The sequence below is a fragment of the Meleagris gallopavo genome, chromosome 20 (assembly GCF_000146605.3).
Source record: "Meleagris gallopavo isolate NT-WF06-2002-E0010 breed Aviagen turkey brand Nicholas breeding stock chromosome 20, Turkey_5.1, whole genome shotgun sequence".
NCBI lineage: Eukaryota > Metazoa > Chordata > Aves > Galliformes > Phasianidae > Meleagris > Meleagris gallopavo.
In genome coordinates, this window is record NC_015030.2 from 10210223 (window position 1) to 10221322 (window position 11100).

The 11100-nt window shown below is 58.4% G+C and overlaps 3 protein-coding genes across 7 annotated transcripts in view; all 3 read right to left on the minus strand.

Annotated features, from left to right (window-relative positions):
• The window catches only part of LOC100550618 (protein CD300H-like), a 4207-nt gene extending 3190 nt beyond the window's left edge, over window positions 1–1017 (minus strand). Inside the window, exon 1 of the mRNA XM_010721625.3 lies at window positions 495–1017. Within this exon, the coding sequence (XP_010719927.1) occupies window positions 495–882 (388 nt within the window). The 5' untranslated portion in view covers window positions 883–1017. The remainder of the gene's footprint in view (window positions 1–494) is intronic.
• A 103-nt stretch (window positions 1018–1120) lies between these two features.
• Window positions 1121–3683, minus strand: LOC100539476 (protein CD300H-like). 2 transcript variants are annotated; one of them, XM_003211594.4, is made up of 4 exons: window positions 3509–3682; window positions 2914–3249; window positions 2330–2408; window positions 1121–2175 (listed from the first exon to the last, which is right to left on the minus strand). In XM_003211594.4, the coding sequence occupies exons 1-4, from the start codon at window positions 3540–3542 to the stop codon at window positions 1815–1817; spliced, it is 810 nt and encodes a 269-aa protein (XP_003211642.2). In that variant the 5' UTR covers window positions 3543–3682; the 3' UTR covers window positions 1121–1814. The 2 variants fall into 2 exon arrangements, 1 of the variants encoding a protein (XP_003211642.2); XR_002120858.2 differs by having other exon boundaries at window positions 2048–2175; window positions 2274–2408; window positions 3509–3683.
• Window positions 3684–4535: 852 nt separating this feature from the next.
• On the minus strand, window positions 4536–7376 carry LOC104913829 (CMRF35-like molecule 5). 4 transcript variants are annotated; one of them, XM_010721626.3, is made up of 7 exons: window positions 7057–7376; window positions 6502–6906; window positions 5826–5898; window positions 5476–5666; window positions 5299–5375; window positions 5047–5169; window positions 4536–4961 (listed from the first exon to the last, which is right to left on the minus strand). In XM_010721626.3, exons 1-7 carry the CDS (start codon window positions 7094–7096, stop codon window positions 4884–4886), a joined length of 987 nt encoding a protein of 328 aa, XP_010719928.1. In that variant the 5' UTR covers window positions 7097–7376; the 3' UTR covers window positions 4536–4883. The 4 variants fall into 4 exon arrangements, with proteins under 4 accessions (XP_010719928.1, XP_010719931.1, XP_010719930.1 ...); XM_010721629.3 differs by having other exon boundaries at window positions 5476–5597; window positions 7057–7375; XM_010721628.3 differs by having other exon boundaries at window positions 4537–4961; window positions 6502–6852; window positions 7057–7371.
• Between the last annotated feature and the right edge of the window lie 3724 nt (window positions 7377–11100).

The window sequence follows — 11100 nt, forward strand, 5'->3', positions numbered from 1 at the left end:
CCCCTGCGCGGCGGCCGGAGGGAAGCAAGGAACCGGGAGAGGGGCCGGAGCGGAGCTTTATTGCGGAAAGAAGCGGTGCGGGGCCGCGGGACGCGACCGGGTACAGCCGCTCCGCAGGTTCAGCCACAGCACGGCCGCGCTCATGGCCAGCAGCGCCAGCATCTGCAGCCCCGCCAGCAGTGGGAACAGGGGCAGCGAGCAGCGGTGGTCGGGAGCCGTGTCCGTCCCTGGAGCAGTGTATGTCGCCGGCGCTGGAGTCCCGATCGGAGCGTTCGCCCCCATTGGCAGTGGCTGTGTGGTGGTCCGAGGGAGTGCGGTGTCAGCCCTCGATGCCGGAACTGCAAAAGCACGCAGCAAACTGAGCAGCCCCCGACCCTCTCACCTCTGCACCCCGTTCGCAGCTCATCTCACAGCCCTGCCCCGGCTCCTGACGTGGTGGTTGTGGGTTTGGGGGCAAAAGCGCTGTGCCAGGCGGGGAACGGGCAGGGACTGACCTGAGAACACGGTGACCCGCACCATGTCGGCGACATCCTTCTGCCATAAGCTTGTTTGCACCCCACAGCGGTAGGTGCCCGCATCCCCCGCAGTCAGGTCCCTCATGGTCACAGTGAACACCCGCTCCGTGCGGTTGTCCCGGATGGAGGTTCGGTGCCACTGAGCCCAGGGCTGCTTCTCCGAGGTGATGACGATGTGGGTTTTATACAAGCAGGTGTTCAACCTCCCAGGGTAGCACCAGTATTTCGGGTACTTTTCGTACCCCTTCTGGTAGGAGCAGGACACTGAGAGGGACTCCCCGATGTACCCCACCACGGTGCCGGGTCCCCGCACCGCCCGGCCGGGGAGGCACAGAGCCGTGCAGCAGAGCAGTGGCAGCAGCCGCATGGCCCACCGGCTGCTCTTCTGCCCCGGGCAGCCTTCGTGCAGAACGCACTCCGTGCCTGTCCTTCAGGGCTGTGCCTTCCCCTTCTTGCTTGACTCGTGTCCAGGCAGTTGCAGAAGTGAGACTGCAATGTGCAGTTCTGGTTTCCTCTGCTCTCAGTTCATTTCCTTCCATCCCTCTGCCACCAGCAGCATTCAGTTCCCACCCCCGTGCCTCGCTGCCCAGCTCCCACCCCAACACCACCCTCACCCGTCATACTCCTCTCCCTCAGTTGTGTGTCTCCAGGCCTCTTCCCATTCCCAGTCCTCATCCCCCCACAGCTCCAGTCCCTCATGCACCTTGTCATTGATCTGGCGGACAGGTTGGGCTCAGCATGCCCATGGAATGGGGTTCCATCAGGCTGATGGCATTCCCCCAGCTCCGTTTGGGCAAGATATCTTCTGTGACACTGAACATGTGCTGGCAGACAACTCAGTGTGCACTGAAGAACCCCACATGAATGGCAGCACTGCTCCTGCTGCCGCCAAGCACAGAGCATGGGAAGGAGTGTGATCCGTAATGGAGCTCAGCAGCGGATGGATGCAGAGCCATGGATGGGATGCAGTGAGGGGAGGAGGCAGCGCTGCAGACGGGTGTGCTGTGAGCTCTGGGCTCAGGATGGACAGTCCTGCCATGGAAAGACACAACTCAGCCAGTCGTGGGTGCGTGGCTGCGTGGGGCAGGACTGAAATTGTGAGCAGCTCAGTCAGGCTGTGGTGCATGGCTCCCATGTGACACGATGTGCCCCCAGCTGGGGCTCCCCACACAGCAGCACAGCTCTGCATGTTTGTGTTGGCAGCCCCTGGAGCCCCAGCCAGCGCTGGAGATAGACAGACAGACACCTGCAGGATACCCAGGCTTTGTTTCAAAATTGCTTTTTGGTGGCACCTCGAGCTCAGCAGACACGAGATCTCTGCACAGCAATCCTTCCCTTGTGCAACTTGGGGGGCAATAGGGGGGGCTGAGGCTTTGCAGGGAGAGAGCCACCTGATGCTGAGCAGCTCCAGTGGCTCCCTGGCAGGGCATGGGGAAAGGGACCAGAAGGATGCTGTGCTGCTGCCGGGGGATCAGGCTGCTGGGGGGTCAGGCTGCCCGGTGCCACAGTGCTGCTGGACTTCTCAGATTGCTGCAGGTTTTCCCACGGGCTGCAGCTCCTGTGCCACTTCCTCAGCCACATGGCCCCACACAGCAGGGCCAGGATCACAGGCACCTTCACACCAAGGAGGAGCAGCAGGAGGGTGATGTCGAGCTGGGACCTGGGGAGGAGAAGCGGGACAACAACAGAGCTTGTACCGGGTCTGGGCAAGGAAGATGCGGGCTGCAGCATCCCCATGGCCAGCGTCCACTCGCTCACCCTGCGGGATGCCCTGGCAGTGACCTCAGCCAGTGTGACCCCGAGCCCCAACTCACAGTGCTGGAGGCTCCTCACAGCCAGTGGGGGATGGGTCTGCCTTTGCCACTGGGTGCACATCGCCGGCCTCGGCTGTGGCTGAAACGAATGCAGAGAAGGCAGAGAGTCAGTGCAGGACCCCCACAGCCCATCCTTGGGTCACTATCCAGGGACCTTGGAGGAGATGGAGGGGGTCTGTGGCCCCTTTAGGGCTGTTGGCATCACCCTGTGCCGGCCCAGCACCCAGCACAGCTCTGCTGCTCAGGGTCAGCTCCATCCTTTTGGGCGTAAGGAAAGTGCTGAGAGCTGCAGAAAAAAACCACAGTGGAAGTACTGATGGCACAATGCTCTGAAATAGAATGTTTATGTTTTACTTGAAGAAATGTTATGCAAGAGAAGAGCATCACTGCTGTGATGTGGTGCAGGCACACCCAGGAGCCAGAGAAAGAGAAGAGACTCTGCTGGAGAGAACTGGAAACCTTAAGGGTGGGCTCAGAAGAGCAGAGACATTACTAGGGAGGGAGGGAGAGTTTCTGCTCTGTGCAATGCTTTCCATCCTCCCTCTGCCTCCACGAGCACCAGCCCCGGGCACCCTCTGCCTTACCCTCAGACACGAGCACCTCGGTTTTGTGCCACTGACTGTGCAACAGGGACTTCACTGCCCCGCAGTAGTACCAGCCCGCGTCCTCCGGCATCACATCTCTCATCGTCACCGTGAATACAAGTGCCGTGTGGTTGTCTCTGATGGACACCCTGCCCTGTGTCATCGCCGCCTCTGAGCCATTGGTTTGGGCCATGTAGGTGCAGAAGATCTTGAAAAAGTATGATTTGCACCAGACCTTGGAGTGGAGCTTGTTGCCCAGCTGATAGCTGCAGGACACCGCTAGCGAGCTGCCCCAATGGGCTGTCACCTGCGAGGGACCTGAGACTGCCCAGACACCTGCAGGGAACATGAGAGGGGCTATGAGCTCAGCCAGTGCAGAGAGAGATCCCAGCCATAAGAACAGAGCCCCCAGTGAGCATGGTGATAAGCCAGAAGTCTCGTGTAGCAGCAATACAAGGGGTAGTGTAGGCTGGAGTTGTCCGGGTGCTGCAGGAGGCAGGGGAGGATGGTGGCAACAAAGCTGTGCCCCACAGCGTGGTGGGCATCCCTGGCTACATGGCTGCAACTCCTCTGCCTCCCCTGACCCCAAGCTTACCTGGGAAAATCGTCCAAACCAGGATAATCCTCATTTTTCAGCTTCTCCCTTCTGATACGGACTTTTCCCCGTGGTGATTCGCAGAGCTCCTGGCGGATGGAGCAGGCTGGTGTGCACTCGTGTGCCCAGGATGTTCCCAAGCCTGTTTCCCTGGGCAGTGTTTGCTTGAGACCCCGTATGTCTTTTTTAAAGGCATTTGCTTCCTTCCTCCTATCCATGAGTCACTCTGATCTCATGACCCTTCTCTGGAACCACCACCAGTTTCCAGCAAAACACCATAATGCAGAGAGTTTCCCAGCCATGGTGCCCATCCCAGCAGCCCAGAGGGATTCGGGGTCCCAGCACGGGGGCTTGTGCCACTCCCACACCCCGACTCAGTGCAAACTCCCGGCACAGATCCCCCACTGCTGGCACAGTGAGGGCGGCTGCCTTTGTTTGGTTCATCAAGCAGAAGTGCTTTGCTTCCCCAGAAAGATGCCTCTTTTGGCACAAATGTGGTTTCTGGGTGACATTGTTTTTCTCTCTAAATGTTTCCGGCAAAATTTCAGAACCCAAACAGTCTGCACAAAGCATGGCTGTGTCCTTCCAGTGGCTTTCTTCTTCAATGCCCCTTGAAAAGACCTCAGGGCAGCTCCTTCCCATCCTGCCCATCTGCCCCACACCCTCCCGCGCCATTCCCTGGCACAGAAAGAGGAAGCTCTGCATTTTGCTCTTCGTAGCCCCATTCCCAGGGACCTGGGGCAGTGGCTATGAGCTGCTTCCACCCTTCTGGCCCCAGCTCACTGCACACAGCGGCACGTTCTAAGTTCAAGATGTGGCCAATGACTGCCAGTGTGTTTTTGCTGATAAAACTCATGGGGCAGCCTGGGCAGTGAAGCTGCTGCCCCATCCCCATTCACCTCTGGCTTTACTTGCTCCCCGTCTTGTTTCCATCCCTCTCTCCCTGCTCACCCTGACCACTCACTGACACAGCCCCAGCCCCAGCCATGTGCCCCATGGTCCTTGTTTCACTTCAGGATCACCCCATCTCCTCTGAGCCCTGTAGGGTATTTCTTTATTGCCATTTACATACACCTAAAGCAACCCACGTGCTGCCAAGCCAGCAGAATACCTCATGCATCAGCATACAAAGGAATGGGGATCTGGGTTCCTCCCATCCTGGGTGCACCGCTCAATCCACAGCAGCAAAGCAGAGGAGGGAAGCTGGGCTGGAGCGGGGTCAGAGCCCCATGGCAGAGGCTGTCACACTGCTGAGACCGCAGCGAGGACACGGGGAAGGGACTGCTGCTCCCTGCCCCGCTCAGAGCAAAGCCCGAAGCGATGCCCACAAGCGACGTCCCATTAGGACTGCAGGGAATCCTCTCCTCTCTGAGCATCAGCTGTTGATGTAGACTCTGTCGTCTCCCAGCTCACTGCGCTGCTCCTCTGTGTCACTGCTGTCAGTGCAGGTGCCCTGGGGGGTTGCCGACCTGCATGGCCCCTGCCCGTGCTGCACACACCTCCCTGCAGCGCCAGCACTGCCCGGGCCGGGCTCTCACCTTCCTCAGGTACAGCTCATTGTCGTAGATGTCGTTCAGCTCTGTGGTTTGGGGCTGTTTGGGGGCTGCGAGGCCTTTGGTGCGAGGCGGTGGTCTGTCCCCAGCAACCTGTCCAGCACCGGGCTGCAGTGTGGGTCAGGGCCCCACTCGTGTCCCCACCGCTTTCAGCCCTGCCCCTGTGCAGCCGCAGCAGCCTGGAGCTACAGGGGACGTTTGGGGTGCTGTGGCTCCATGGGGTGCTCGTGCACTTACCTGATGGTGCTGCTGTGCCTGCACTGCTGGAGAGCACAGCTGGGAGTTTCTCATCAATCCCAGGGGTTTCTGTAGGGCTGGAATCGGGGAGAAGGGTTTTTATCAGGGAGGGTAAGGCTGGGATCGTGCCTTGTCCCTGCTGGGCAGGGACTCCTAGTTGTGCTTCATTGCCATTACCTTCCTTACTTCTCTTCCTCCTCCTCCGCAGGGCGTGGATGAGCCCAGCAGAGCCAGCCACAGCCAGGAGGAACAGCAGCACCACGGTGGGCAGCAGGACCTGCAGGGTTGGCCTGGAGAGGCTGGGAGGAGAGGAGGGGGGCTGTTCCTGACCCTTCTGAAGGCTGGTGTTTTCCTTCCGCAGCCCCGCACTGTGGGATGGACCACAAAGCAGGGCAAGCAGCCTGAGATCACGCTTCAGTCCCTGCTGCTGCATTGCCCCAGAGCACACGGGCTCCATCGTGTGTCCATGATCCACAATGCCCAATCACTGTGACCCCACCACCCTCCCTGCCGTGCCATGGACTCACCCTGCAGCAGTGATGTTTGTGGTGTGGGGGAACTCCGTTGTGGTGTTGGAGAGCCAGGGCTCAGGGCTGGGAGCTGTGGGTATGGCTGCATCAGGCACGGTCCTGGTGGGAGCTGTGCCCTGCAGGGGAGCTCAAGCCCTACACCTCAGCCGGCAGGAGGTGAGTGCTTACCCCTACCCTGCCCACATCCCTGTGGGATGCCATTCCCAGCATCAATCTGACAGTGAAACGGAGCTTTCCCAGAGCTGGAGGGGTTGGATCTGCCCCTTTTCCTCAGCTACAAACTCAGATGTTGTGTCACAGCCCTGCTTTCATTTTCAGAGGCCTGCAGGCACTCTGTTGCAGCACTGTGGCTCAGCTGCGGGCTCTCGCTGCTGATTTTAGGCAGCGGATTTCCGTCCTTCCTGTGTGCAGTCCATGCTGGAGCCCAGGCAGCAGCCTGCTCTGGCCACGGTGCTACAAACCCTGCACTGGGCTCCAGCGCTCCGCATCCATCTATGAGCACCAACCCATCTCCTGCCAACCCTGCTGCTGCTTTACACTGGGTGCCAACCGCCGTAACTGCAGCAGGGCTGAGGGGCTGTTCCCCACATCGCTGTTCCTTCCTGGCGCGACCCAGCAGCCCCCCAGCTCTCTGTCCAGCACAAACACGAGCCAACTCGATGCCAGCGCTCACCTGGTCTCACCCTCACGGTGACCGGCTCCATGATGTCCCTGCCTGCCCGCTCCACCCCGCACCAGTAGCTCCCAGCGTCCTCCGTGGAGAGCTTCTCCACGGTGAGCAGCACCACGCAGAAGAGGTGGTTGTCCGTGATGGAGATGCGGCCGTGCCGGCGCGGCACTTCTCGCCCCGCAGTCTCCACCACTTTGTGGCAGGAGCCCCGTGCAGCCCCGCGGCACCAGTACTTGTTGTAGCCCTCGTAGCCCCTCGCATACCAACAGTGCAGGGAAAGCGTCTCACCCTCGCGGCCGCTCACCTCCTTGGGGACAACCAGAGCCTGGCAAACTGCAGAGAATCCCCACAGCACTAAGGGAGAGAAATAGCACATCAGTGTGCAGGCCGCCTTCCCCCGAGGTGCTCCTGTACAGCAGAGAGAAACCGGCACTTACTGGGGGGCCCTGGCTGCCTGCTGAACCCCAAGGGCCGAGCGACCGCCCGGGGTGACACCCAAAGGGGAACCCACACCTCTGGGAGTAGCAGCCCCGGCCCCTCAGCTCTGCCCATCCTCACCTGGGAGAAGGAGCCAAGTCCATCCTGGCCGTACCCCCATCCTCCTGCTTCACCCCACAGGCATCAGCCAGGAGCACAGCGCGCGTTGTGTGCCGCACCAGGAGTGGGAGAGGATGCTGAGATGGTGCACAGCTCTGCTTTTCTGCGGCTTCCTTGTTCAAACTGAGTTACAGCACACGGCTCTGGTTGGGTTATTTTTGTATGGGAGAGCTTCACCCCGGGGCTGGGGACTTTTCTGCTGTGGGAAATGAGCCTCCGAGTGGCTTTTTTCAAACTGACCCACCTGGAGGCGTTGAGGCCTTGTGCTCGGGGCCAGCAGGGAGGGGACGCAGCAAAGTGCAGCCTCCCCTGAGCCTGACTGGGGGTGAGGATGCAGAGCCCACAACGAGCACAGCGGGGTGGCACGGCGGGACCTCACCCCACATCGCTGCTGCAGGGGCAGCACACAGCACTGCTGTGAACACCACTGTGTGGCAAATGTCTCACATTTCAGAGAGACTTCGTGGAGATGGACTGAAGAGACAGGGCAAGGCCTTCCATGCTGTAAGAGGGAGCTCTGCCTCTCTTTTCATTCTCCTGAACTGGAGAATTGGAGGAGCTCAGACACCAGAATGAACACAAGCACATGCAGGAGCGCCAACACAGACGCAAGCCCTGACACAGGTAGGGCAATGGCACTGCTGGCTGCATGTGCGAGATGCCGGAATATTGCAACGCTGAGCTGTGGGGTAAGCCCGAGTTCTTCATAAACCAAACAAAGGCATCAGCTGACCAGAAACCACAGGGCAGGAAAGGTGGTGAACAAGTGAGCCTGCACTGCTCTGTGTCTGCACGTGGAGGGGCACAGCAGCTGCACGTGCTGCTGGTGTGGCACAGGCTCAGAGGCAGCGGCTCTGCCTGGAACACAGCACAGGGTGAGTGCCTACAAAGGCATTCGCTGATGGAGAATTCCCAGGGCAGTTCAGTGACCTGAAAGCATTCAGAAGCTTTTCTTGAGAAAGCTGCTTTGCTAGAGATCATGGGAGCAATTTTCCAAGCACATCCGTGCTATTCTCATCAGATAAGAAGTGTTACTTCCCCTTCGTTTCTTTGTTCCAGGTTTGGTTTCTGGGACGGATGTGGTCAGAGAAGAGCTGGAGTCCTACGCCGAGCAGTGAGGAGCAGAGCAGCTCAGGGGAGGGCTGCTGCCTGAGAGAAGCAGTGCTGCTGAAGCTCTGCTCACTGCCCAGTGATGCATCCTGACAGGCACAAAGCAGTGCTTTCCTCTTGGCCACATTTGGAGCTGGAGCAGAGCTGGCCATAGGGCCCTCCTGTAGCCGCTGCTCCGTAGCTGTGGGATGGGGATGATGCAGTCGGACAGCACTGAGATTTGCAGTGGGTTCTGTCCTGGCAGTGGCCTTAGCAAGAAGACTGCAAGCACTGCTGGGATGGGCAGAAATTGACTCAGCTGATGCACGAGCAGTGTGCGAGCTCCTGGGAGCCCTGAGCCAACAGCTCCCAGCTCCCATCCCTGCGTACCTCACAGCAGCACCTCGGCTGGGTCAGAGCCCTCCTCTGCTCTTGGCTTCAGTAGCATTTCCTAACCCCAGATTCTCTTATTGCATCTGGTGCCTTTGCAAAACAATCCGCACTTTTCAGACAGCACTTTCATGTTCTGCTTTGCACACTTAGGTGGAATTGTCCTGCTGAGATAAGGCTGAATGTTGCCATTGCTCACACGGCTCCGCTGGCTGATGGAGCACACAGCATCTGATCGTTCAGTTCCGCTGCCATCTCTGATACCCAACATAAACCCAAATCATCCTCAGATGTGCTGATTTAGCAAAGCTAGCAAAAGAGAGATCCTTGCGGACAGCATTGCAATGAGGCCTTGCTAAGGCTGTGCGTTAGGCTGACTTAGCTAGAAAGGCTGTAAATCAGGGGCTTTTTATTGCAGCGAAATTCAGAAAGCAAACCTTAACAGATGTGGGGTGGAAAAAATCTGATTTTTCTTGTTTTAGGAGAAGGAACAGCTTCAGCAGGGCTCACACGGCCCCATCAATGCATTGCACAAGCAGCTCAGTGGACAGTGAGACAATTAATGGGGTTGGGCAGCTGAATGAGTGGGAGTGGGAAAGGGACACAGAGCAGCAGGACGTGGACCTTCCAGTGCCCAGAACCTTCCAGAACCTTCCAAGGGTAAATAGACACGTAGATGATCAGCGGTATGGCCTGCCAACAAGCAAGACCAGGCAATAGGCAGGCTCACTTGAAATTGCTCCTGTCATTTGCAGTTCATCTCTCATTTCATTGATCTGCACTGATTCCAGCTGCTCAGCACCTGCACAGGGCCATAAACTGCTCTGCGGCCACCAGGAGCCTCTGCTCAGGTCTGTGAGGGGCTGAAAAGGTTGGAGTTCTATTTTATTTTATCTTTTGAGGTGGGGAAAGACAGTCCTTGTGTAAAGGACAGAGGGTGCTCCGGATGTCAGGCAGCCAAGCTCCAATTAAGCTGCTGATACCACTTATCTGTAACGGTCAGGTCCTCGGCAGCCATAAAGTGCCATAAAGCCTTTGGAGCAGCACCCATCCGTGCTGCTGGAGAGCTGTGTGCTTCTCACTGCTTCTGCCTCTCTTCTGCCAGCGATCTGTGCTGCCTGGTAGAACAGCACTACGTTTGGCAGCAGCACAATGAAGGAGGAAAGCTCTCCTCCCCTGCACTGTCAGACCTGCAGGGCTGAGCACATCCCCACGCAGTGCCCATGTGGGACAGATGAGCCCCGGGCTGTGCTTCCTGCCGGCTCCTCCGCTCCTCACTGCTCTCCTTCATGACTCAGGAAATGAAAACAAATACTGCTGGAATGGAGAGCAGACAGAGAACGTCCTCCAAGCCCTTCCTGCAGCAGAGATGTGCCAGGAACCCCCACCCTGACGTGAGCAGGGCTGCAGCTTCAGACCTGGTGTTATTCTGGGGGCTTCACTCCTCCTTGTTGTGACAAGTTCCTGGCCTTGGCCAGCCCCGAACCCCCTGGCATGCTGTGTTGATTTTCTTCTTTTTCTAGCTTTTGTTGCCAAGACTGATCCTCTGACCTGGCAGAAGCATCTCTGCTGTCAGAGGAATTAATGGGCAGATATAATTAGCGATGTCAGGCACAGACAGTAAACCAGCAGTTGAATGGGTGCAGATGGCTCTTGGAAACACAGTCTGCTCCTCCGGCTCGGGGCCGTCTGCTGATCCGGAAGGAGGGGACTGAGACAGCATAACTTAAATAAGTTTCCCAGCAGAGGTTTGTTTGTTTCCAGTCTAATCAAAAGCACCAGATTGTTCCAATGAGAGTTGTTAGTAAGAGGATCTCAATTAGATATTTACTTTCTCCTCCAGGTTTAGGTACAGATCCCTCTTGTTTCCCAACACGATTTGTGTTATTTTTGGTGGGGTTTTTGTTGTTGTTGTTGTTGTTGTTTTTTCTCCAAACAAATTCCTACCTCTGCTCTCTGAATGCAATGTGTTTGCAAAGGGAAGCTGCTGGGACAGCCAGGCACCAGATAGCCCTGGGGTTGCCAAGAAGCTGAAATAGTCTGCCCAGCACCAACCACGGCCCCGATGACCCTGCTGTGCTCTTCCCGATGGCGGCGTGGGTTGATGGCTGGGGAGGTGTCAGATGGAGAAGCCCTGTGCAGTTCGGGTCTCCCTAACCGAGTGCGGGTGAGCTGAGCACGAAGCACGGCTCAATCAACACAGCGGACATGGCCTCGTTCTCTCAGCTCAGTGGTTGATCGGAGCAGCAGGAAGCATCCGTGCCCGGAGCTGCCGGCCCTGCCCGCACCCCTCGGGCAGCTCCCGCGGCAGGGGCGGGGAAGAAGAGCAGCGTTTCCCGGTATGAGGGTGAGAGACGGCCGCGCCCTCGGACCGGGAGCCCCGGGCTCTGCGGGGCAGGGCGCAATTTAACCTTCGGCGGAGGTTGGAGAAGGACGAGAGAGGGACCGGCGGTCGTGCGGGAGCTGCCCGAGCCGAGGGGCGATCCCACGGCCTTCCCGGCTCCCGGGCCGGACCGCCTCCTCCCC